Source organism: Echinops telfairi, unplaced genomic scaffold (assembly GCF_000313985.2).
Source record: "Echinops telfairi isolate 266 unplaced genomic scaffold, ASM31398v2 ScPeMD7_23;HRSCAF=83, whole genome shotgun sequence".
Lineage (NCBI taxonomy): Eukaryota > Metazoa > Chordata > Mammalia > Afrosoricida > Tenrecidae > Echinops > Echinops telfairi.
The window spans coordinates 80,236,317-80,261,933 of record NW_022103920.1 but is presented as its reverse complement, the minus strand read 5'-3'; the positions used below and the strand labels follow the sequence as shown (position 1 = coordinate 80,261,933).

At 42.4% G+C, this 25,617-nt stretch overlaps 1 protein-coding gene across 2 annotated transcripts in view; it reads right to left on the bottom strand.

Moving 5' to 3' along the window:
* Positions 1-10,345: 10,345 nt before the first annotated feature.
* Positions 10,346-25,617, bottom strand: part of NUP42 (nucleoporin 42) — a 22,181-nt gene continuing 6,909 nt past the window's right edge. The window contains exons 4-7 of one of the 2 annotated variants that reach the window (XM_004702717.2): positions 16,261-16,337; positions 15,392-15,478; positions 13,180-13,246; positions 10,346-11,128 (exon numbers count right to left, since the gene is read on the bottom strand). In XM_004702717.2, coding sequence (XP_004702774.1) covers positions 10,563-11,128; positions 13,180-13,246; positions 15,392-15,478; positions 16,261-16,337 — 797 coding nt within the window. In that variant the 3' untranslated portion in view covers positions 10,346-10,562. Of the gene's footprint in view, positions 11,129-13,179; positions 13,247-15,391; positions 15,479-16,260; positions 16,338-20,652; positions 22,479-25,617 lie in introns of those variants that run through there. The other variant, XM_045288806.1, reaches the window with a different exon arrangement.

Genomic DNA, 25,617 nt, shown 5'->3' with positions numbered 1-25,617 from the left:
TATGGATTGGGATAACAGTTGTATGAGCCCCTAATAAAATGTTAAAAAGAAAAGAAAAAGAAAATTTAGCCCAATATTATTTACCTTAGTAAATGACTAGAAAACTCAAGCTGTCCATCCATAAAGAATGAAATAAATTACGATGTGTTTGGGGAATGGGATGCTATGTGAGTGTTACTGGAGTGAGGTAGACCAGAATGCCAAAGTCTGAGAAGGGAGTGAGAAGCTGCTCAGGGTGTCCCAGGTACAACGGGGCTGTGTATGTAGTTACTGGGAGGGGCAGGGGTCGCACAGGTCCGGGAAGCTCTCACTGCTGGCCTCAGCTTGAAGGCCTAGGAGGTGGTTCTGTCAGATCGTGGGGGCCACTCTTCAATCTGGCCTTTCCCACATGTCCTTGAAGAGATCAAGTAAGTGGTTTTTCTTGGTCAACTCGAGCCCAGAGCCATATTGGAATTCTGGGAAATATAGTTCATGGCTTCCCTCTTGTGAAGCAGAGGTAGCCATGATGCAAGTGGGTGCTCTGGGAGAAAAGGGGATATACCTCCACATTTCCCCAGTGGTTGCCTCTCGGAGAATTCAAACTGAAGGGAAGGATATGAAGGGAGATCTTTCACTTTAAATATATATATTTCACATAACATAGATTCCACCCATTTGAAGTGTTCATTTCAGTCATTTTTAGCATGTTCACAGTTATGCAATCATCAGGCCAAGAGCTTTCACTCTTTTTTTTTTTTTTTTTTTTTAGCTTTCACTCTTAATTACACTTTTCTATCTGGTTAAAATCACTCTTACAAACCTGCATTACTAAAAAAAACCTGAAGGGTACGGATATATGCCTCACACCGGGTGATGTTCGCAACCACAAAACCAAACTCCCGCCATGGGGTCGATGCGGACAGGGCAGGGCAGAAGTGCCCTGTGTGCGTCCCGGATGGTGAGTGCTGATGGAGGCAAAGTCTCCCCTTTCCTGTCCCTTCGGAGGAGCAACTGCTGGCTTTTTGGGTTTTGTTTTGAAATCATTTTATTGGGGCTCGTACAACTCTAATCACAATCCTTACATACATCCATTGTGTCAAACACATCTGCACATTTGTTGCTATCATCATTCTCAAAACATTTTTTCTACTTGAGCCCTTGGTATCAGCTCCTCATTTTGTCCCCTCCCTGCCTGTCCCCTCCTCTCTCAGGAAGCCTTGATAATTTATAGGTTATTTTGTCATGTCTTACACTGGCCCACATCTCCCTTCACCCACTTTTCTGTTGTCCCTCCCCTGGGGAGGGGGTTATATGTAGATCCTTGTAATTAGTTCCCCCTTTCTACCCCACCCACCCTTCCAGTATCACCACTCACACCACTGTTCCTGAAGGGATCATCCACCCTGGATTCCCTGTGTTTCCAGTTCCTATCTGTACCAGTGTACATCTTCTAGTCTAACCAGGTTTGTAAGTTGAATTGGGATCATGATAGTGGGGAGAGGAAGCATTTAGGAAGTAGAGGAAAGTTGTATGTTTCATTGTTGCTACTCTGTCCCTAACTGGCTCATCTTCTCCCTGTGACTGGTGGGTTTGAACCTGGTGGTTTTGACGGCTGATCTTGAAGTTAAGAGGCCCACACATAACCACTGTACCCCCAGGGACCCTCGGGATGTTTATGAGAATAATTAAAACAGAGCTGCCAGATGAAATGCAAGCCATTTTGTTACATGACACGTGACGGGGATATTTTTGTTCTATATTTTCTTGAATTCTTTATAGTAAGCAAATATTGTTTTTGCTCTCATAAGAGCCCTGATAGGGCCGGGGTTAAAGTGCTCAACTGGTAAATAAAAGGTCAGGCATTCACATCGTCTGCTGCTCTGAAGGAGAAAGGTGTAGCAGTCTGCTTTCCTAAAGGTTTTCAGCCTGGAAAACCTACAGCCCAACCCTACTCTCTCTTACAGGATTGCTGTGAGCAGGAATCTCATCCAAATGAGGTGTGCGCGTGTCTGAGCACTTTACACTCCTGTCTCACTTAATCTTCAGATGCAACCGCTCAAGCCAAACCCACTGGCATAGAATCCCTGCTGGCTCACAGCGACCCCGGGGAGTTTCTGAGACTCTGCTTACAGGGGTAGAAAGACCAGTCTTTTTCCCAAGGAGCTGCTGCTGGTGGTTACTAACTGCCGACCATGTGGATCGCAACCCACCAAGTAACCAATGCACTTACCAGGGCCCCTTTTGGTACAACCACAAGGTAGTAGGTAATACCTATTCTACAGAAAAGGTGAAGTTCACCCAATCAATCAATATTCAAGCTCTATTAAATAAATGCATGTAAAAAATAAAAATAAATGCATGTAATCTGCACAGGCCCCGTCTACCTTGATTCAAAACCTCATTCCTGGATATTGTCTCTTGATTTCACCTTTTCCTCAAAACTGCTAAAATTCAATGCTCTGGGAAGTCAGCCGACAGCTCTTGTGATGCTGTTAGCTCTCCCCATGGCAGCTGGCACTCGTCCCAGGGCTTTGGCACACATGATCCCATGTGAGGCCACACGTATGACTTCTAGCCTGCCTCCTCTTCCTCTGTGATGAGTGCTTGGGCGGCCTGGGGCTTTTTCAGGCCCTACCGTAGTCCTTCAGAGCCCGTGCCCATGACGTTCTCAGAGCCGAATCCTTGGTGCGCCATCTTCATCCAAACCTGTTGCTGCAGAGTGGATTTCGGCCTCCTAGTGACGCTATCTGGTGGAGTATAACTGCTCCCGAGGGGTGTTCAAGGCGGTGGTCTCTGGAAACACACTGCCACACCTCTCTACAGCAGAACAGTGGGTGGGCTGGAACCGCTGACGTCTCCGTTAGCAGCCGCTCGGACACTTGATCACTGTGCCACCAGGGCACCTGACATGTCCCTTTGGGTGAGTTCTGAATGACCAAGCACTCGGCTGCTAATGTGGTCACTTAATCCATGGCAGTATCTAATATCAATGATGACCACCTTCAATAAACCAGGCAAGACTTGCTATATCTACCATATGCCGGATCCAGGACTGTGCTCACGCGTTGTATCTACTGACTTATGTCAGGGTATGAGTTGAGTGGCCTCTGAATGAATAGCTCACTCAAGCCATGTCTTACGACTTTTCTTCTTTGGGTGAAAGAATTGAGTCATAATGAATCATGAGGTTTCCAAATGGGACAAACTTGGCAACCCATGTGTTGAAAGATGTTAGTGGTAAATTCTCTGCTTCACCAAGGACAGCAATAAATGCTGTTTATATTGTAGAGGATCAAGAGAACAAGACCAATTTCACAGCTGGTTGATGAAGATGAGGCGGTAAGAGCCTCCAGGTAGCTGCTTAGCATATTGATTCAGGATCACCCTCCTTGTTTGGCATACTGTATATACTCGAGTATAAGCCGAGTTTTTCAGCACATTTTTTTTTAATAATCATTTTATTAGGGGGTCATACAACTCATCACAATCCGTATATACATCACTTGTGTCCAGCACATTAGTACATATGTTGACTTCATCATTCTCACAACACCCGCCCTCTACTCGAGCCCCTGGTATCAGCTCATTTTTTCCCCTCCCTCCCCGCTCCCCCCTCCCCCTGAACACTTGATAATTTATAAATTATTATTATTTTATCATATCTTACCCCATCCAACGTCTCCCTCACCCACTTCTCCGCTGTCCATCCCCCAGGGAGGAGGCCATATGTAGACCTTGTCATCTGTTCCCCCTTTCTCCCTCTCCTTCCCGCTATCGCCACCCTCTCCAATGGTCCTGCGGGGGGTGGGTTTCATCTGTCCTGGGTTCACTGTATTTCCAGTTCCTATCTGTGCCAGTGTACATTCTCCGAACCAGCCGGATATGTAAGGTAGAATTGGGATCATGGTGGGGCGGGGGGAGCATTTAAGAACTAGAGGAACATTGCATATTTCATCGTTACTACACTACCCTCCGATTTGCTCACCTCCCCGCAGCCCTTCTGCAAGGGGATGTCCAATTTCCCCCGGATGGGCCTTGGGTCCCCACTCTGCACTCCCCCTCATTCACAATGTTATTTTTTTGGGGGTGGTGGTGGTGTCTTTGATGCCTGATACCTGATCCCTTCACCCTCTTGTCATCTCACAGACTGGTGTGCTTCTTCCACGTGGGCTTTGTTGTTTCTCAGTTAGATTGCCCCTTGTTTATCTTCCAGTCATGAGTCCCCAGATTCTATGTAATTTGACAGCCTGGCACTATCAGCTTTCTTCACCGCATTTTTCAGCACATTTTTAATGCAGTTTTTGTGGTAAAATTAAGTGCCTCGGCAGATATTCGGGTTGGCTTATACTCGAGTATATACGGTAACTAGAGACAAACACAGGCCCTGGTGTATCAGAGCTTAAACGCTGAGCACTATGGCTGCTGGAGGCTATGGCTCACTGTGGGAGCCTTAAATCCATTTGAGCCTCACAGATTCAGGCTGCGCTGGGTTCTTTCTGACCCTTGACCAGCAATGTGAAAAGCTTTACCCTCAGACGGAACCTACTTGAAAGTGGATTGCTACCAGCCCCCTTGCCAGCTCGGGGAGGGGCCGCCTTGCTGTCAGCACTTGATTGGGGAAATTGGGGAACTAGGATTAAAGAGTCACCAGTCATACCTTGACTGCCTTGTTTGGAAGACCTTGAACCAATCTTGTAAACTTTTCTCTCTGCAATTGTGTGCAGATCTCAATCATGGTCCCTTTCCCCTTCTTAGTCCCACCCACAACAGGGATGAATTATCTGCTGTCAGTCGTAATGTGGAGTTTCTTTTGTTCTCCATGTCTGACTTAGATGGTCACGTTTCTGTGAATCCCTGGACACCATGATAGCCTCATGCTGATGGTCTCCCTCATCTAGATGATGTTGTCTTGTCATGTCTTTGCTGTTAAGAATTAATGTTGTTGTTAGGGGCCAAGTTGGTCTGACCCACAGCCACCTTATGCACAACGAAATCAAGCACTGCTCGGTCCTGTGCCATCCTCACAATTATCCTGTGCTTGAGCCCTCGTTGCTGAGGGCCCTCCAAGAATGGATAAATGGGTTTTTATAAGTTATATTTGAATTTGGTGCCTCTTTCCTCCCCTAAAGCACTAGTGAATGCAATCAAATTTTCATATTGCTGCACAAGTGCTTGAATGTGTACCCTTAACATGTCACTAGCCTAACAGCAAAAGATTGAAGTTGTAAAGGATTTCATTTGTGGGATCCAGAATCAGTGTCCATGGAAGCAGTGGTCAAGAACACAACTGATGTAATTCACTTGGGAAATCGGCTTCACCAGAGCGCTGTAAAGTTTTAAAGAGTAAGGATGTCACTTTGAGGACTAAGGTATAAAGTTGGACAATAAATAAAGAAGACTACAATAGATGTGTTTGCGTTATGGTATTGGAGAATGTTAAAAACACCAAGGACTACCAGAATAAATGAATCTTGGAAGAAGTACAGATTTCTCCTCAGAAGTGAGGCTGGCGAGACTTCGTCTCAGGTCGTCAGGAGAGGCCAGGCCTTGACGAAGGACACCCTGCCTGGGAAAGGGAAGGGCAGTGAAAAGCGGAAGGCCCAGACAAGATGGACGGACAGTGGCTGCAACAATGGGCTCAAACAGATCAATTGTGAGGATGTTTCCTTCTGTTGCACATCAGAACCAACTTGACAGTACTTAACAGTAGCAAAAATTAAATTTTCGCTATCTACAGTCAACGGCAGAGTAGGTTTGGTTTCAGTATTTAAATGGTGGGGCACTTACATAATCAACTGTCAACTTGAGTGAAGGGCGGAGTCCAGCCTATCAATCAGGTCACTGCCAATGAGGCCTCTGTGTGGGCCTGGCCTTCTCCTGACAATTCTGGGAATTGCTGTCTTCCTCCTAGGAGGCAGGACACTCTCTCTCCCTGTTGACAAGCCACATGGAGCTACGCTGATGCAGTCAGAGCCCTGGGAGCTGCAGGAGCCACGTGGAGACCTCTGTCAGAGTTGGATGCTTCTACAGCCACTGGATCCACAAAACTTTCCACCCACTGGCCTGTGATCTTCCTGCATTTGGTGTCATTGCATGTGCTGTGTAAGTACATCTTAAGAGGAATTTATAGACTGGCATCAGACATATGGGTTAATATTGGACTTAGGGACTTGATCTGGACTGGGCTAGAATGTTTTCTTAATATACAATTACTCTTTGCTATAATGCTCTTTCTATACACATGACCGTCTCCAGGTTTGTTCTCTATTCAACCCAACTAATACAAATGGCTAATTTTATTAAAGTGACAAACTGATTCATAATGATCATTCAGAAATCCATATGCTACTTGATAATATACAATTTAGGGTAGGAAGACATTCCATTTTCCTCGAGTCAAATCTTTAAAAACATGTAAACTTACTTGAAGCATATGGAAAAATATAGAAAATTATATAATAAGTATGAGCTCACCATATGCTCTGCCCAATTTTAACATTCTGACCTATTCACCTTCAAACTCACTGCCATCAGTCAACTCTCACAGCAACCCTGTAGAGCAGGGTAGAGCTGCCTTATGCATTTTCAAGACTGTCACTCTTTACAGCAGCAACAGTCTCATCTGTGTCCCACGGAGTGGTTGGTGGCTTCGAACTGCTGACCTTCTGGTTAGAAGCCCTACAACTAACCCTCTACAGCACCAGAAGAGCTATATTAACCTTAGGTTAAAAATAAAATGTCTCAGGTACGTCTCTTGGGTATCCTTCTCAACCCCAATCCCTTCTCTCCCTCCCCAGGGAACCAATGATAGGAATCTAGCACTTATTATTCCCATGCTGCCATTTCTTTACTCTGCTCAAGTAGCTGCCATCATCATCAAATAATGGTGTGCATTTTATATTTCATATAAACGGCACACTAGACATATTACTCTACACCTGTGCTTTTGTTGTTACTTAAACAAGGCGCTCTGGTTGTCGTCAGATGCAGTCCCGAACTCTCACATTCATCTGGGACTTCCTATTTGCAGTCTTTTGCAACTACAAACACTGGTTGTTTCCTATTTTTCTGCTACTACGAACAATGCTCCTAGGTACATTTTTAACCATCTCTCTCCTTGTTCAAGCAAACTGTCTCTCACGCATATGCATATAAACATCTGACAGATGTTACAACACAGATTTTCACTCAGTAGGGCTGGGGTGGGGCCTGAGAGTCTGCATTTGTAACAAATCCCCAGGTGGTGTCGACAGTGTGCCTCTTGAAGATGCCATTAAAGGTGCAAGTCCTCTACAGTCCTCGGTGCGTTCCTGGTGGTCCCACGCTTGCTCTTCAGAGTGCAGTAGCTGCACTCAAGTCAAGGCGGACTCACTGAGGCCCACTAGGGTAGTGAGGACTGCCCCTTAGTTCCAGAGACTTTCAGCCTCATCTTTCCCCCTCGCAGCGGCTCATAGGTTCGAACCACAGACCACGTAGTTGGCATTTCAATGCACAACTATGCAACCAGGGCTCCTTCAATGTGATCAGGTATTGGCGCATGGCCGGTCAAACTGCTGAAACTAACCCATACTCCCATCAGAATCACAGAATTACTGCCAGACTATTCTTTTGCCAACCTGGTGGGCATGAAGTGGGGTCTCATTATTCTGGTTTGCCTCTTAGGAGTATTAGTGAGACTCAGCTTTTTTCAGTCTTCTATAATAACTCCTCACTTATAAACTATTATCTCGGGGGGATAAAACGGCTCCATTAATTGCTTTTATACTTTAAAGCATCTTTTTGTTTCACACAGCATACTACTTATTCAGCAATATTAAAAACGTGTGCAATCATCAGCACAATCAATCTCAGAAGTTTCTGCTCGTGCTCATTGTTGCCAGCTCCCCACTTCCTCTGTGAGGCAGGGTTGACTAGAGAAATCCAGTGACACTCATATATGTATGAGAAAGAGCTTTATATCTAGTAGTTATTGATTGAGAAAACACCGCAGGCCAATCCAATGCAAGTCCACCAGACCCTCTCTAGACCCACACAGCAGTCATGTGCAGACACAGAATGCAGGAAGATCACAGGTTGGTGGGTGCAAAGTCGTGTGGATCCAATGGCAATGGTAACATCTTAGGGCTCTGGTAGTAATCAGGGTCAGCCAGCAGGAAGGTGATGGCAAAGAGAAGGGGAGGTTCCCAGGTTCCTCCTTGAGGAGGCCACGCCCACCATTCGTGGTATGCCACCCCTACACTTTGATACATCATGTTGGCATGAAATTATGTAACTACCACAGAACTATGTAGCTAAATCATTGTGTGTCCATTTCCAATTGGTTCTTTCCTTAATTTCAGCTCTTATTGTAAATCTATGCTCAGAGAATCAACCCAGCCCAACCAGTCCCTCCGCACCAGACCCCAGCTAACGGGACAGCTGTGCCAGCAGCTGTGAAGGGAGGCAGTTTTACTTACTCGTATGCCTTTCAGTTCGACCAGGCCTCACAGGGTAAGCGCAGAGGGTGGCTACATATAGTTTTCCCTCCATCTGCATCCAGTGAGTGAACCCTGGTGTGAGGGCATGCTGATACCCAGTCCTTCCGACTGCTCTTGGGTGGCTTCTCCGCTTTCCGGTAACCCATAGCTGCCCTATGGAGGCTCTAGGACAACCTTGGGTTCCATTAAGCCGACAACATTTGGATCTGAGGATGTGAGCAATTAAAAAACAACTTCCAGCAGTCTAGTGTAGCCTCAAGGTAACTAGAGAGGGTTGCGTTTCACAAACTCACCTAAAGGATCCTGTGATGTTTTAAACATATTCCCTGCGTGAGCTCAAAGGATAGCCTGCCAATGGCAAGCACTGAAGGTGATTCTTAGTAAGCAGGCAAACGTGGCGCCCACACCCTGAGGACCTAGGAAGTCCAGAGATGCTAGACCTGTAGCCAAACCTCTAGCTTTCATTCCAGAGGTAGGGGACTTTGTAGGTTTTGACTCTAAATTACAACATCTATTTCAGTCACAGCTTGAGACGGAAGCAAACCAGTTTTATCACCAGCTCTGCAACAAGAAGTAGGCGACCTGATGGCACAGTGGTCATGCATCGGGCTGCTGACCACAGGGTCAGCATTTAGAAAACACAGGCTGCACAGTGGGGAAGAGGAAGCTTTCTGCTCCCGCAGGCAGTCTGCGAAACCCACACGGGCAGCTCCACCCTGTTAGCGGCTCACAAGGAGTCAGCATCAACTCAATGGTAGTATTTGTGTTCTTCTCCTACATCCTGGATGGTTTCAAACCCACATCCCCCAGGTACACACTGTCCCAAATGTCGGTTTCTGAACTGTGAATTGGAACCTCACAGTTCTTCAAAAAAGCTAACAGCAGTTCTACGTCCTCTGAGGAAGAACTCCTTTGCATATCTACCGAAATCACTTGGACCGCTTCTATTTTATTAGAGTCTGCAATTTAAAAACATAGCTCAATTTCAGACTCATTAGGAACCTGCTAGGGCAGTGATAGCTGTTTGAGGCCCGAGAAGGCAGCACAGAACTGACATTCACTTCAACTCCGGAGTCTTCGCTTTCTTGGCTGTCAATACAGGATGGGCCCCAGCTTCCTCCCTTCCTGTCCTAACATGCATGGCTTCTGACGGAAGCTCCAGAAACAAAAACTGGTAAATCTCGGCTGCACATGAAATCACCATTTTTATTCTTTCAATGTATCCCTCTGAACCATCCTATGGGACAGAGAACTGCCCCTGGGCATTTCTGGGGCTGTAGATCTTTAAGAAAAAGAAAGCCTCATCTTTCTCCCGTGGAGGGGCTGGTGGTTTCAAACTAAGGACCCTGTGTGGTTAGCAGCCCGGTGTTACCTACTCTGTCACCAGGGCACTCTAAGTCAAGTTGACGTGATGGTAGTGAATTTTTCAATTTATCCACTTGATAGGATATGCCAGAAAAAAATTATATAAAAACTAGGCCAAGATAATGTTTTGCTATCCTTTAGATATCAAAGGATATCTTTAAATATCCTTTTGCTATCCTCTGAAAATTGCTATTTCTCTTCTTTTACAAAAAAAACACTACTCAGCTAGCCAGGCAGTGGGTCCACAGAAAGGATATGGTCCAAAGAGAAAATCTAAATCGAAGCAGGATTTGACCCAGAAAGGACCCTGACCCCTTTGACACTGACCTCAGGTGCTGGATTTGTATTTACAATGATTTGAATGAACACTTCATCTTTTTATTTTGAAGGCAGCTAAAAATCAATAGGTCCACACTAGTTCACTGCTTAGTATACCATAGGTCTAAACCAGTATTTTTGAAAGATATGTCAAAAAGACAAAATAATAGGGTAGAACTCTAAAGGATGAGACAAGTAAATTTGCATGGAGGGAGAAAAGTGCTTTATTCAGTGCACAGATTTTTGTGTGTGTGATGTCTTAGTTTGAATTAAGAAAATAAAATTTAAAACCCCTAAAGTTATTATTGAAAACTGTTATATTCCCCAAGAATATATGTGTACATATGTATAAATATCTACTCATATAACCCACTCGAAACATATCTCACAAGCCAATTCTGCCTGTATTTAAATAATGCCCTTCTAGAGGCTTAAAAGCTCCACTGGTGGAGGTTTTAATGGGATTTTTCCTAAAGTAAACTTCCTGGACTGAAACTGTTCCAATTCTTCCGCTGTGAGTTGATCCTTGGGTGTGAACAATAACTTATCTGCTGTGAAGCCCCCAGCGGAGGCAGGGAGAGATTCGACTATATTGCTATTTCCAAAGACACTACTGGCGGGCTTAGAAAAAGCTGCGTTAGACCGTGAGCCTGGACCACCAAAGCCAGCCAGGGAACTACCACTTCCAAAGCCAGAAGCTGCTGGCGTTCCGGCAGGGCCTGCTGCCAAGGAAGATGAAAACACTGAAACCTCGGGGGACCCGGCACCAGTTGTCGAACTTTTAAACGAAAATGAAGCAGCAGATGTGACTTCAGGTTTCCCAAACCCAAAGGCTGGTGAAGAGGCAGAGCTGGCAGAGGGCACCGCTCCAAAGGCTGGAGGGTTCCCAAACACCGAAGGCTTCCCAGCTGGGGCCGAGCCAAACGCAGAGCTGGGCTTAAAACTGAAACTCTGAGCCATAGCCCGGCTGGCATCGCTCACTGCGAATCCTACACAAAGCCAGAACAAGAAAACAAGAGATCTGTGATAGCAGGAAAATGTAGGCACTCCCCGCTCCCTTTTTCTTTTTTCAAAGACAGTTTTATTGGCACTTAACCCAAATAGTTCAATCATTACCACAATCAATTTTAGAATACTGTCTTCTTCCTTATACCCATTGTTATTAGTGTAATATTTTTTAAATTGTGGCAAAAATATACACAACAAAACATTCTCTAATTCAATGGTCTACATGCATGATTCAGTGTCACCCTCCCCCTTCTATGTCTGCCTTGTTGGATATTGACAAGTTTATTTATTAGAAGAGGAAAGCGAAAATGAGAAGCCAGAAAAATCTACGTAAACCTTGTTTTTCTTTTCTTTTTTTAACTTATTTTATGTTGTTGTTTTTTCTGCTAACAGTTTTATACCCATCTCCTTCAGCCAGGGAACACGGGTGGGGTGGGCAGGGAAGCTCTGGGAAATCCCAGGGACTACTCCATCAACCAAAAGCTGTGGCTTATGAGTAATACACAGCAGCAAGGAAAGTCTCAAAGTCACGGCTGCAGCCTTAGTGACCTATTCCCATGACGCTCTTTTTTTTTAAAAATATGGAACGCTTCACGAATTTGCGTATCATCCTTGCGCAGGCCCATGACGCTCTTAAAAGGCAAAACGCTGGGGTAGAAAACCCAACCCTAACCGGTAAGTCTCAAGTCTGAGCTGCAGTAGTCCTGGTGGCACCGTCAAGCAAGCACTGCCTGGTAGCACAAGGTCAATGGTGTAAACCCATTTTCCCCCAAAGCTGAGGCTCACTCGTCCTATTAAAAAACCCCTATGAGGAGCTGATGCCAGGGGCTTAGGTGGAGAGCATATGTTTTGAGAATGATGAGGGCAATGAATGTACAAATGTGCTTGACACAATTGATGTATGTATGGATTGTGATAAGAGTTGTATCAGCCCCTAATAAAATGATAAAAAAAGAGATCAGAGAACCAGAAAAACAACAACAACCAACAAACCCTATATTGTGATGAGTTGTACAAGCCCCCAATAAGATGGTTTAAAAAAGAAAAAGAAAAAAACCCCAACTATTACAATAGAACAAAAGTACAAATCCAAGTAAAATAAAGTGAAAAACAAAGCCACCTCACGGGTAGGGGAAAGCCCTATAGCTGATCCACGAGAGTTGGAATGGACTCAATGGCAGTGGGTTTGGGAGCTGGAGACCTTCCACTCGGGTCCCATTTTCACAAATGCGTGGATGAAGGTAGTAGTTGCAAAGGCAATTGAAAATGGCCTGAAACCTCAGAAGCAAAAAGCCCACATGGAAGAAGCACACCAGCCTCTGTGATCATGAGGTGTCGACGGGATCAGGTAGCAGGCATCAAAGAACAAAAAATCAAATCATTGTGAATGAGGGGGAGTGCGCAGTGCAGACCCAAAGCCCAGCTGTAGACAACTGGACACCCCCTTACAAAAGGGTCGCGGGGAGGAGACAACACTATCATGATCCCAATTCTACCTTACAAATCTGGTTAGACCAGAGGATGTACACTGGTACAGGTAGGAACTGGAAATACAGGGAACCCAGTGCAGATGATCCCTTCAGGACCAGTGGTGAGAGTGGCGATACCAGGAGGATGGAGGGAAGGTGAGTTGGAAAGGGGGAACCGATTACGAGGATCTACATATAACCTCCTCCCTGGAGGGCAGACAACAGAAAAATGGGTGAAGGGAGATGTTGGACAGTGTAAGACATGAAAAAATAATAAAAATTTATAAATTATCAAGGTTTTGTGAGGGAGGTGGGTTGGGGGGGGGGGGGGAAAATGAGGAGCTGATACCAAGGGCTCAAGTAGAAAGAAAATGTTTTGGGAATGACGATGGCAACAAAAGTACAAATAGTGCTTGACACAATGGATGTATGTATGGATTGTGATGAGTTGTACGAGCCCTCAATAAAATGATTTTAAAAATAAAAAAAAAATAAAATAAAATGGCCTTGAACATTCCCTCAGGCTCCATGATACTACAGTCCTGCATCCCTGGATCACTCACCTGCTTGCCCGCCGCCAAATCCAAACGCAGGTGCCATTTGACTGACTCCATCTCTCACAGCGGAGAACTTTAAAAATAATCAAAAGCTTCATGAATCTTTTCTATACACTACAGTCAAGCCCAATTTCTTTTTAAGATGAGCATTTCAAAATGTGAAGTTAAATGTTGAAATGGAAAAACATCCAATACAATGTTGAAAGGTGATCTGATTTTGTGCAAATACTACAATCGCAAATAATAATATGAATCTGAACAGACAAAAATGTATCAATGCCAGTAAAATTAAGAGCAATTGTCTCTGGGTGATAGAATTACATGTGCTCCAATTTCATTTATGTCTTTTTATACTTTCTAAATTTCAATATATAATAATCATATATTAATTAAAAACATCTAATTAATAGTACACTTTAGTGTCTGTATTACAAATTTGGATTTGCAATTATCAAGAAACCTACATGCCTACCTACAAGAAACCTACTACATGCCAGGTAAAAGGACCCTTTAAGATACCTAGTCTACTTATGCTAATACATGAACTGGAATATTCAAAATTACATCATAAGAAACTCACTACAATCAATTCAATTAGAACTCTCCTAGTCCCTGAAAATACCTTTGCTATTTCCGGCAGTACGATTGATGTCTTTCATCCCCGTCTTTCCTAACCAACCCAACTGGACCTGGTTTCTCTCACTTGGAGGCTCCAATAACATTTTTTAAACACCATGTTCTGGATACATCCTAGTGAATTTTGAAAACATGGAACTACCACAGCCCAGCTTTAGCACCTTCGCATTGCCTCTAAAACTTCACCTGTGCCTCTCCCTGGGCAACATCTGTCTTCTCTCAGTGAGGCTTGTCTTTTCTAGAATCACATAAGACATGCTGTTTTGTTTTTTAGTTTAGATCCTATCCCTCAGTGCAACGCTCACCAATACAAAGGGTGAACTACTGACACACGCCACGCTAGCTCTGGGTGGGGTGCTCCAGGCCCCAGCTAAAGAGGGCCCCTGGGAAACCAGGAAAGAGGAGGGGCTTGTAGCCCCAAGTCCTCCAGTTCTTTGGACTCAGCTATCCCTCCCACACTGGCTCTCATCAGTGGAGATGGTGGCAGGCTTCCAAGAGGTCCTACTACCTCCAAATGCCATTACAACAACCCAAAGTTGGAAGAAACTAACTGGAACAGGAATCCAATCGCCTAAGAAGCACTTGTTTAAGAAAGGGTGGGGGTGCTGGGACCAGTCAGCCAATAAGCGCAGGCAGATAGCATCTTCATAACCTCTGAGAGGAGTGGTAACAGAAACAATTGGCAGGGAGATGAGGAATATTAAAACTCAAATGTAGAAATACATTTTCAGATAGGGTTATTAAAACTTTTATGGGGTTACAGAAATCCTATTTTACTGACAGCTGCACAAACATGCCACAGCAGGACCATGATCTTTGGAGAGAAATGGGCATGGATCTTGTAAAGACCCCTCTTGTCCCTGACATGGCACACATGGCCAGTTAAGTGTCCTTCAGGCATGATAAAAATATGAATATGTGTATACATTCCTATTCATTTCAAAGCCATGGCTTTCTAAACCTTGACAGTCTGAAGTACATGAATTCATGCACTATTTTCTAAATTCCTTATCACAGTGAAATACCTTACTCTGAAAAGATTTTCAAAAAAGCCTATTTTTCTGTGTTTTTCTAGCTGAGGGACAGAGAAGACAATTCCAGAAGCTAGGCCCTGGAAAAAGATAGCATATTTGGCAAAATAGGGGGTCAGGGAAAAAGAAGACCCTTAAGGAAATGGGCTGACACAGTGCAACAATGACACTGCCATGGGCTCACATTTAACAAGTGTGAGGATGGAAAAGGACCAGGTGTTGTTTTGTTTGGCGTGAAGACTGACTGGACAGCACCTAATGGGAGTCCTTGTTGGTGTCGTGATTACACGTTGGGCTATGATCCACATGGTTGGCAGTTCACAACCACGAGCAGCTCCCTGGGAGAAAGACTGGGTTTTCTCCTATCATGAGCAGCTACGTCTCAGAAAGCCACAGGGGTCACCAGGAGTCAGCAGTGCCTCCATAGCACTCACAGACTCTATTTCAGTTTTCCACAATGTGTTTGCTTTGCTCTCCATATCTAATAGGACATACCCTCTGCTAAGAAATAATAGATATACCACCTCTGAAGAAAACACTTCGGTACTCACCAAGGCTTCTTTAGTGGATGCATTTAGAGATTTTAATTCTTTTACTCTATTCCTCCACTGATTGACTAACTGTTGGACGGAATTTATCTAGGGAAGATAGAAAAAATATGTAGTCAACAACAGGTGCTTATTAATGTGTTCAACAACTCCCCATCTTTATTCTCCAGAATCACCACAAGTTCATGAAGTAGTTTTGTGGTGCATAAAGTGCAAAATGTGCATTGATCTGCCCCTGATGGCCAAAAAACATTCCAGCGACAGTATCCACTTCTTGCTTCCCAATGGCTTGTATCATCTGGTTAAGTCTCACAAGTACCTGGTAGCACAGAGGGAGCCAATTACACGTGAAGAGGAACAAAACATGTGCATGGACTGAAATGCACTGCTGCGACTGCAGACAACAGAAGGATGCCATGTCTCTAGTTTGCTCTAGGCCCCCAACTGACACAATCCAGCCTGCTCCTTCTGTGACATTTGTAATGTGAGAAGGTTCATCTACTTAAGACTGTATGTTATTAACTATTTTTTGCAGCATTCATCAAGAGGTCTGCACTTGAGAGATGCTGAATGAATGTTTATCAAATGACAAAAAGGTCTGAATTCTGGGGCTGCCTGCTGAGTAATTTGTAATTAAAATAAAAGTCCTAATTACTACAGTCAAATGCCTATGATCCCTCTAGATTATCAACCAACCTCAAATAATGTAATTAGAAAATAAAAATAGCCAGCTCTTAAAAAAGCAATCAACCAACTAAAACAAACAAACAAACAAACAATCACCAAGTCAGACAACTCACTAATTTTACCAACACAAAATAACTGTAAGAGCTACTCTGTTATGGAGGTAGATGAATAGGAAACAAACTTACATAACTCTGTAAGTTATTGCTGGTTAAGAAGTTATGATACTGAAGCCTCAACTCCTCGGGGGAAATGTCTGTAAAACCTGAAGTGAGGAATCAATTGGAATCTTTAAAATAAACGCCAATAATGTTGGTAGTATAGTAAAGCTAAAGGTACTACTATGCTAATGTTACTTTAAAACTACCCCCCACGATTTCAAGAAAGATTTCAAATTAAGTATGAGTAGAATATAGTTGAACAGTAATTTGATTTCGGAATAGGGATGAACTATCTAAAAACAAGTATAGTGAATATAAGACTTGACTATTTACACACTTAAAACTTAACCCTGAGGGCTAACTTCCTTAGTAAACCTTTTAATTTTGAGTCATCCTCCAGTTCTGTGTAGCCACTACAATAGATAGAACCCAGAGGTAAGTTAGAGATTAATTAAAATAACACCCCACAATAAAAAACTATGTCAATAAATGTGAGTTCAATTATAAAAACACAACTTAAAAATAGAGATAAAATGCTTTACCTTTAAGGATATCGAAAACAAAAGATATGGTCTGTTAGTAACGATGGGGTGAAATGGAAACCCCTAGGTGCTAGTAGGGAAGCAGTTCTTAAAGATACTCACGCCCAGCTCCCCGCAAGACAATGAGCCAGGCAGATGTGGGCACACTTACCCAGACCCTGTACAACAAAGGCACAAGAGACCAAACGAAACATGATAATCTTGGAACATTGAGCTTTGAACTTCCAAGGAATGGACAGAGAAATGGACTGAATGCTTACTAGAAGCTGAGCAAAAGGAGACAGAAACTGTGAAGATCATCAGTTGGCTTGTTACAGGGTAGGAACTTTGATCTTTTAGTTTGATCAGGGAAAGAAGAAAAAAAAGCACTGACCACTGCCACCCAGCCACATCTTCAATTCATAGGGTCCCTACATAGTTCCTGAGGCTGGACATCTTTTTTAAAAAATCATCTTATTGGGGGCTTGTACAATTCTTATCACAATGCATACATACATCGTGTCAAGAACATGTTGCCATCATTCTCAAAACATTTACTTTCTACTTGAGCCCTTAATATCAGCTCTCTTTCCCCCTCCCTCGTGAACCCTTCATGATTCACAAATTTTGTCATATGTTATGCTGTCTGATGTTTCCTTCACCCACTTTTCTGTTGTCCACGCCCCAGGGAGGTTATACGTAGATCCTTGTAATCTGTTCCCCCTATCCTCCACCCTCCAGGTATCGCCACTCTCACCACCAGTCCTGAGTCATCTGTCCTGGATTCCTTGTTTCCAGTTCCTATCTGTACCAATGTACATCCTCTGGTCTAGCCAGACTTGCAAGGTAGAATGGGGATCATGATAGTGGGGGGGAGGAAGCATTCAGGAAGTAAAGTTGTTTCATCGTTGCCACCCAGCATCTACTCCCTGCAACCCTTCAGTAAGGGAGTGTCCAGCTGCCTACAGATGGGCTTTGGGTCTCTACCCTGCACTCACCCTCATTTACAATGATGATTTTTTGTTCTTTGATGCCTGATCCCTTTGACACCTCATCACACAGGCTGGTGTGCTTCTTTCGTGTGGGCTTTGTTGAGTCTGAGCTAGATGGCCACTTATCTGCAAGCCTTTAAAACCCCAGACGCTCTGTTTTGATAACCAGGCACCATCAGCTTTCTTCCCCACATTTGCTTATGCACACTTTTGTCTTCAGTCATATCGGGTAGGTGGGCACCCACTGTTATTTCCTGTTCTTTGATGTTTGATACCTGATCCCTTCTACACCTCATGGTCACAGGCTGGTGTGCCTCTTCCATGTGGGCTTTGAATGTTTCTGAGCTAGATGGCTGCTTGTTTACCTTCAAGCCTTTAAGACCCCAGACACCCTATCTTTTGATAGCCAGGCACCATCAGCTTTCTTCACATTTACTTATGCACACATTTGTCTTCAGCAATCGTGTCAGGGATCGCTGTGCATCAGGGAATGCCAATTTAATAGAACGTGTTCTTGCATTGACTAAGTACTAGAGTGAAGGTCCAATGTCCATCTGCTGCCTTAACACTAAATCTATAAATATATGCACATAGATCTATTTCCCTCCCATCCTAATATTTACTTACATATGTACATGCCTGTATTTAGACCTATATAAATACCCTTTGCCTCCTAGTTCTTTCCTCTATTTCCTTTTACTTTCCTTCTCCTTGGAGGCTGGACATCTTTTACAGAACAGATAGCCCTAACTTCTTTGCTTCCAGCAACTGGTAGGTTTGAACTTCCAACCTTGTGGTAGGCAATCCAACACTTATCCAACAGTGCCACTGTGGGGATTGCAACCTAATGTATCCAAGACTATACAGCCCAAGTAGTTGGTAAACAGGGGAAAACCCTCTGTTCCACACACTCTAGGCACACCCTTACAAATTGGCTGCTGGGCACACATGATCAGTCTCAGGGGATATGCTCTCCACCTCTGCACACTACCTGCAAGCGTTGACCTCCCAACCACCCTGGTGGGCAGGGCCTTTCCAGAACCAACTGTACTAAACCTAACCAGTCAATGAGCAGGCATCAACTCTTGGGTTTAGGGGTCTTAATTAGCCCTGGATACTTTGTAGGCTAGCTCATAAACTAGGAATTATCTGCCCAGTTGCCCTGTGGACCTGCAAGAACTTTCTTAGTAGTCTCTAACCCTAGATACCTTCCAGGCTGGCAGATTCCAATTAGGATGAGCTAGCCAGCCTGGACCAGCAGAGGACACTAACCTGTAAACACCCCACCAAAATATTTTCCTCCTCCAATTGTTTTTCTTGTATTGTTCCTCATTTTGTTCTTCCCTCCTGCCTGTCCACCCTAACGTGGTAGCCTTGTTACGCTGATGCTGGAAATCATACCACTGATCCATGATATCCTGGGGCACCATGATTAAATGGCCTAACAATTTATAGATGACTTCCTATGTCCTACCTTTGGGGCCTTAACAGCTCGTGAGAGGTGATTTAAGGTGCAACTATTAGACTCTGTCTGGGACAAAGAGTGAGGAAAAACATTTGAAAATAATTAGTCCTAAGAACTAATGGACCACATATACACATCAGTCTCTGTGACCCTAAAATAACTAGATGGTGCCCAGTTACTATCCTGAAAGAAATCACAATCATTTAAAAAAGACCAGGTTAACTGGCTGGATAGACTGATGGAATCCCCTACATATGGTCTTCAGGCTCCTTGTCTAATATAGCATCTGGCACGAGGCTACCTTTGTCTTACCATTTTCCTTGGATTCTCCCCCACTGTTCCAAGTTTTCACTAGTCTTGAAACATGCCAATCATGTTCCTACCTAGGGCATAAGCAGGAATGTTTCCTCCAGACCTTTTGACTCAGAGCAACGTACTGGGTTTCAAGTCTGTGACTGCTTATGGAAGCACTTGCTTTGAGGCCATGGAACGGTAGGTGAGCACAAACTGCTGACACTTAGGCAAAGAATCCCTTATGTATATGGGTACCCAGTGGCAGACTTTCTTATCTAAAAGTAAGCTGAAAAACTTAGAAAAAGCAATCTTCCAATGAAATTCTGGGGTGCGTTTGATGTTTGTAAGCCTTGTTCTCACACAAACAGTTATAAAGGCAAGATTTTCCTGACTTTATTTTGTTTAGAGTATACATAGTAAAAAAGTTTTTATTTACAATTTGGTGGTAGTGCTTGTTTTTGCAGCTGTACAACCATTTGCCTTTTTCATTAACAAACTCATTACCCCATAAAGTCTCTAATTTTTATGTATTGTAAATTTGATTCCCAACAGACTGGTGTTAAAGTAGCATAATGCTCAGGCAGGCAACTTAACTTTTAAGACCACTTCAGGGTATATTTCTGAGTATAGATTTTAATAACAGTCTAACTGATACAACACCCAAATGCAACAAATGGTAGTTTCACCAATATATTTTTTATACGATTACATTAAAATCAGTTGGACTCATTCACTTATAATGGATGTTTAGTAACATCTGGAAGATGTTGGTTCACCAAGTAATGTAATACACATTACTTTTAAATGTTTGCAAGCCATCAATCAAGAAACTCCTAAGTTAACGTCACCATCTTTCTCAATAGAAGAGAAGCTGGTGGCAAGAAAGTGTTATCCAATCTTCATAGTAATTTACATTTTGTCACGGCAGTGAACACTGCCAGTTGTTTATTTGAAGGAACAGGCAGTTTGAGAACATGCCTGCCAAGTGACTATATTGATATAGTCATCACCAGTCTGCTCATTCTTTCAACAATGGTCTTTGAATAAAGTAGGTCATCACACTGCTCAATCCCAAAAGTACTTTCTGCAATTAAACCATCATATTTGGGTCTGCAGCAAAGCACTTTAAATGGCCTGCCCACTTTGTCACATTGTTACTAAAATGTGTATTCTAGGATCAAGACCCAAGTAATGATTTTCACCTTTGACTACATTCTTATTCAAAAAACAATATTCTATGTATTCCTTTTGGTCTCGCTTATAAATCAATGAATTTGTAATTTTGTGTTTTAGTTTTCCTTATTGACTTGTAACTTCATTCTATTATGGTCAGATTAGACACAAGTTCCAGTTCTTAAAAACTTACGTAAATTTACTGTGTCTAAAACTAGTCTACACCAAACACATGTACAATGAAGTAGTGTGTGTACTGTGCTGTTAAGTGGAGTGCTTTACACCTGTTAAGTCCAAATGGCTAACATTATGCAGGTCTTCTGGTTCATTATTCCCTTTTAAAACTGTTCCATCCATCATCAAATAAGGTGGTACATATGGCCTTCTGTCTCATAATAAACTTTCACTTATAACTTGTCATATCTTAACATTGCCACTGTTAGCTTTGTATTACTGCTTACTTATTAGTCAAGTATCTCCACCCGCACATCAATCTATTTATGTTCCTGTGCTTAAGGTGTGCCCTTGTCATATCTATTTATGTTCTTGTGCTTAAGGTGTGCCCTTGTCATATACATGTCATATTTGCAGTCCAATCTACCAGTTTCCTCACTCAAAGGTCTAATCCATTTATGTTCACTGCAATTAATTACCAAGAGAATTTATGTCAAACATTTTATTAAACATCCACTCCCCCTCAAAGCGGAGTTCTTTTTAGTAATTTATTTTTTCATGTTATTATTTTTTGGATGATTATTACCAAACCACTTATATTCCCTTTAACATCTGTAAGTTCTCTTATCTATACCGATCATCTCCATTTTATTTCTAGGTTGTCAATTACAATTATGTAGTCCAGATCCTCCATCTCATTTTAAATGTATTATATGTACTCAGGTAGCTATTTAGTGTCAACACTGGATTGTTGGACTGGGAACGCGCTTTCTTTCTAGAGAACTCCCTTTAATACTTGTTGTAGAGCTATTCTGGTGGCTACAAATTCCCTTAATTTCTGTTTATCTGGGAAAACCCTAATTTCACCCTCACTTTTGAATGATAATTTTGCTGGGTAAGTTATTTCAGGGTGGTAGTTATTTTCTTTCAAGATTTTGTAAATGTCACACCACTGCCTTCTTGCCTGCATAGTTACTGGTGAGAAATCGGCACTTAGTCTTATCGGTGCTCCTTTGTAAGTGACATTTCCCTTATTTCTTGCTGCTCTCAAAAGGCGTTCTTTGTCCTTGTACCTGCTAAGTCCGATGATGATGTGTCTTGGGGTGCTTCTCTTAGCGTTTAACCTATATGGATCTCGTTGAGCATCCTGGATAATCATCTCATGTCCCAGATTTGGGAAATTCTCTATGACTATTTCTTCAAAAATATCTTCTAGACTTTGTTTCCTCTCTTCTCTTTCTGGAATTCCTATTATGCGCATATTATTTCTCTTCGTGTAGTCCCACAGGACCCTTATGTCCTGTTCATTTTTTTCTACTTGGTCTTCGAACTGACTACTCTCAGAATCATCGTCTTCTAGTCCACAGATTCTTCCTTCCATGGTTTCCATCCTACTTCTGCTTTCTTCTAAGGTGCTTTTAATGTCTGTTATTTCATTATTAAGCTTTGGAATTTCTAGTTGCTTTTTATTTAAGGTTTCTAGCTCCTTACTAAATTCCTTGTTTTGCTCTTCTATTGTTTTTTTGAATTCTTCTAAAAATTTTCCCATGTTTTCCTTTATCCCATCGAGAAAACTTAAGACTAGTTTTTGGATGTCTTTGTCGAAAATTTCATAGCAATAAGTGCCTATAACATTAAAAACAAAACAAGACAAAACAGAAAACTCAAATCAATAGCTTACTTTGGCAACTTAAAGCAGCAGTAAACGAAGCTAGAACAAAGGAAACAGAAACATTACAATAGATGCAAATGTGTTCCACAAAGATTCATACCAGAATACTATGAAGACTACTCAAATTTAGAAAACTTAGATGAAATGAACATATATCTAGATACACACACACTACTTAAATTAACACAAAGGTAGATAATCTAAACAGGTCCACAAACCTGTCATCAAAAACATGGAAAAAGGCCTGAGCTATAAGTGCAAACAAGAGCCGACACCAATCCCACTTAAAGTCTTTCCTTATGCAGCAGTAAAAGGTAGAGCGCCCCCCCCCCCCACCAAGCATTCTATGAAACCAACACCACTGATAATGAGAAAAGCACAGTACAAGGGGATATGGTTGTGTTTAAGTGGGAGCGTATATCAAGGACTTCAAAAGGGAAGAATAATCATACGAATAACAATGAGTACAAGAAAGAAGAAAATGTTCTAAAATTGACGTGATAATGATTGTACAACTCTTCTTGACGATTAAACCATTGAAGTATGTGAGATGTGGATGAAGCGTCAATAAAACTTAAATAAGTAAAAAGGCTTTGTTAAAAAACAACATATATATATATATATATCACAAAAAATTACACACCAATAATCCTCAAACACACACGCTCAAATCCAAGAGAACAGAATTCAATATGGTAGAAAACTATACAGCATGGCTAAGTAGGAGTAATTCCAATAATGCAAGAGTGACTTAACATAAGTCGGTATAATTCATTAATAAAGGAAAAGAATCACATAATTATCTCAATAAACGTAGAGAAGGCACTGATAAAATTCAAACCCTTGTTTGATACAACTCTCTACAAAACAGAAATGCAAGGGAAATTTCTCAACATGATTAAGAGCACATATGAAAACAGCCAACATACTCAGTAAAGAGCAGGGGTTCTCAACCTGTGGGTCACGACCCCTTCGGGGGTTCAATGACCCTTTCACAAGGGTTTCCCAATTATGAAGTAGCAACGAAAATAATTTTATGGTTGGGGGGTCACTACCACATGAGGAACTGTCTGAAAGGGTCCAGGCATTAGGAAGGTTGAGAACCACTGGCCTAGAATCTCCCACAGATAAGAGGAATGAGACAAGGATGCCCACCCTCATCATTCCTACGCAGGACTGTAAAGGAAGTCCTGGCTAGAGCAATAACACAGGGTTTCCAAATTGGAATGGAAGAACTGTATCATTTCACACATACATATGTGTGAAACCTACAGCCGCAGTTCTGTCTGGTCCTGTAAGATTGCTATGAGCTGGAAACTACTAGATGGCAGTGACTTTTTAAATGATCCTTTAAAGAGAAATCCCACAGTCCACAAGAAAAGATGCTTGAGCGAAAAGAATTCAGTGATACTACAGGGTATCACAGTAACACACAACAATCGGTAGGGTTTCTTTACCAACAAGGAAAATACACAAAGGGAGGTGTGTGTGGTGTGGGGTAGGGGGTGGGGATAGGAAAAGAACCAGTTTAATAAAAAAGGCTTTGTTCTTTTAAAAAAGAAAAAGTAAAAACCTACTGTCTGAAAGAGTATTTTAGGAAACCATATCTGTTAAGAAAAAGGAAACATGCATACAAAGGGTGTGGCAAGCGCTCGATTACTTGGCACACCACTCACCTATCCATAGTCTTGGTAACTCCCGCCAAATGACAGGTGGGAACATGCAAATAAAAGTTGTAGGATCTTAAACATGTCAATTAGTCAGGTGTGCTGGTCTCCTGAGTATACTGTGAACCACCCCAGAAGCAACAATGGAAAACTCCGTAACCAAGAAAGAAGAACCAGGAAAACCACCTAGTCATAAAACAGAGTAGAAACGCCCACACAACGGAATACTACTCAACCAATGAAAGAAGGGAAGTCTTGAAAACATGCTGCTACAGGGATGGAAAGACAACACGTTGAATGAAATAAGGCAACCACATGCATGGCCTCACTTATAAAGAGCAAATATGTATAGAGACCAAAACTTACACATGCTCTCTCATTTTCTGCCAGGAAAAGGGGAAAATGGAGTGTGTGACTAACTGTTTACACGAACAATGACCTCCTTTGCCATGATACCAGAACAATAGGATGTGCTATTACTGCACATTTTGATGAGCATCTACAGACGATCCTGGTGAAAGGGGAGAAATGCAGAACACAATGTAAAGTTGTCAAGGGTTCCTAAGAGGACTGCCTCGCTTTTCTGATGTCTTCCAACTTAAATCGTCATCCCTTTTCTATTCCTATTTAATGGGAAATACTTGGATGCTTCTGCTGATTTGTATATTTGCCTTACAGATTTTAATTGTATAATGCAATCCTAATAAAAATTCTAACAGCATTAGTTACTGAAATGCAAGACTGAGGAACTTTCTATGGAAAGAAGCCCTGAATACCCAAACTATTCTTGGAGGATGAAGTAGACCTCAGAGCTCCCAATTTCAGAAGAAACCAGTTGCTGCAATCCAATAGCCTAGAAGATAGACACGCAGACCAAGGGATCAGAATCGGAAGGCCAGAAAGAAATCTATCCACCTGCAAAGTTCAATCAAATGTGCCAGTTAAAGTGAATATCCACATGCAAAAAACATTCAGGTCCCATATATATAAACTGATTTGGAAATGGATCAACATGTTTAGGCTAAAACTATATATAATGTTCTTAGAAGAAAATCTAGGTGCATAATGATTTTTTTAGTGGCGCATTTTCAAATGTAACTACAAATCTAAAATACAAGCCAAACTCACTGCCATTGAGCTGATCTTCACTCATATTGATTCCATGAGAGTGCAACTGCCCTTCTGGGGTCTGAGACTTCCGATCTCGACAGGAGCAGAAGCCTTGTTTTTCTCCCTCAGAGGAAGCAGTGGCATCAACCGCTGACTTTCCTGTTACCCTGTTTCCCTGGATATAAGACAGTGTCTTATATTAATTTTTGCTCCCAAAGGTGCGCTAGGTCTTATTTTCAGGGTATGTCTTATTTTTCCATGAAGAAGAATATGGCACACATTTATTGTTTATTAAAAGAGACCTCGCACTTCCTGT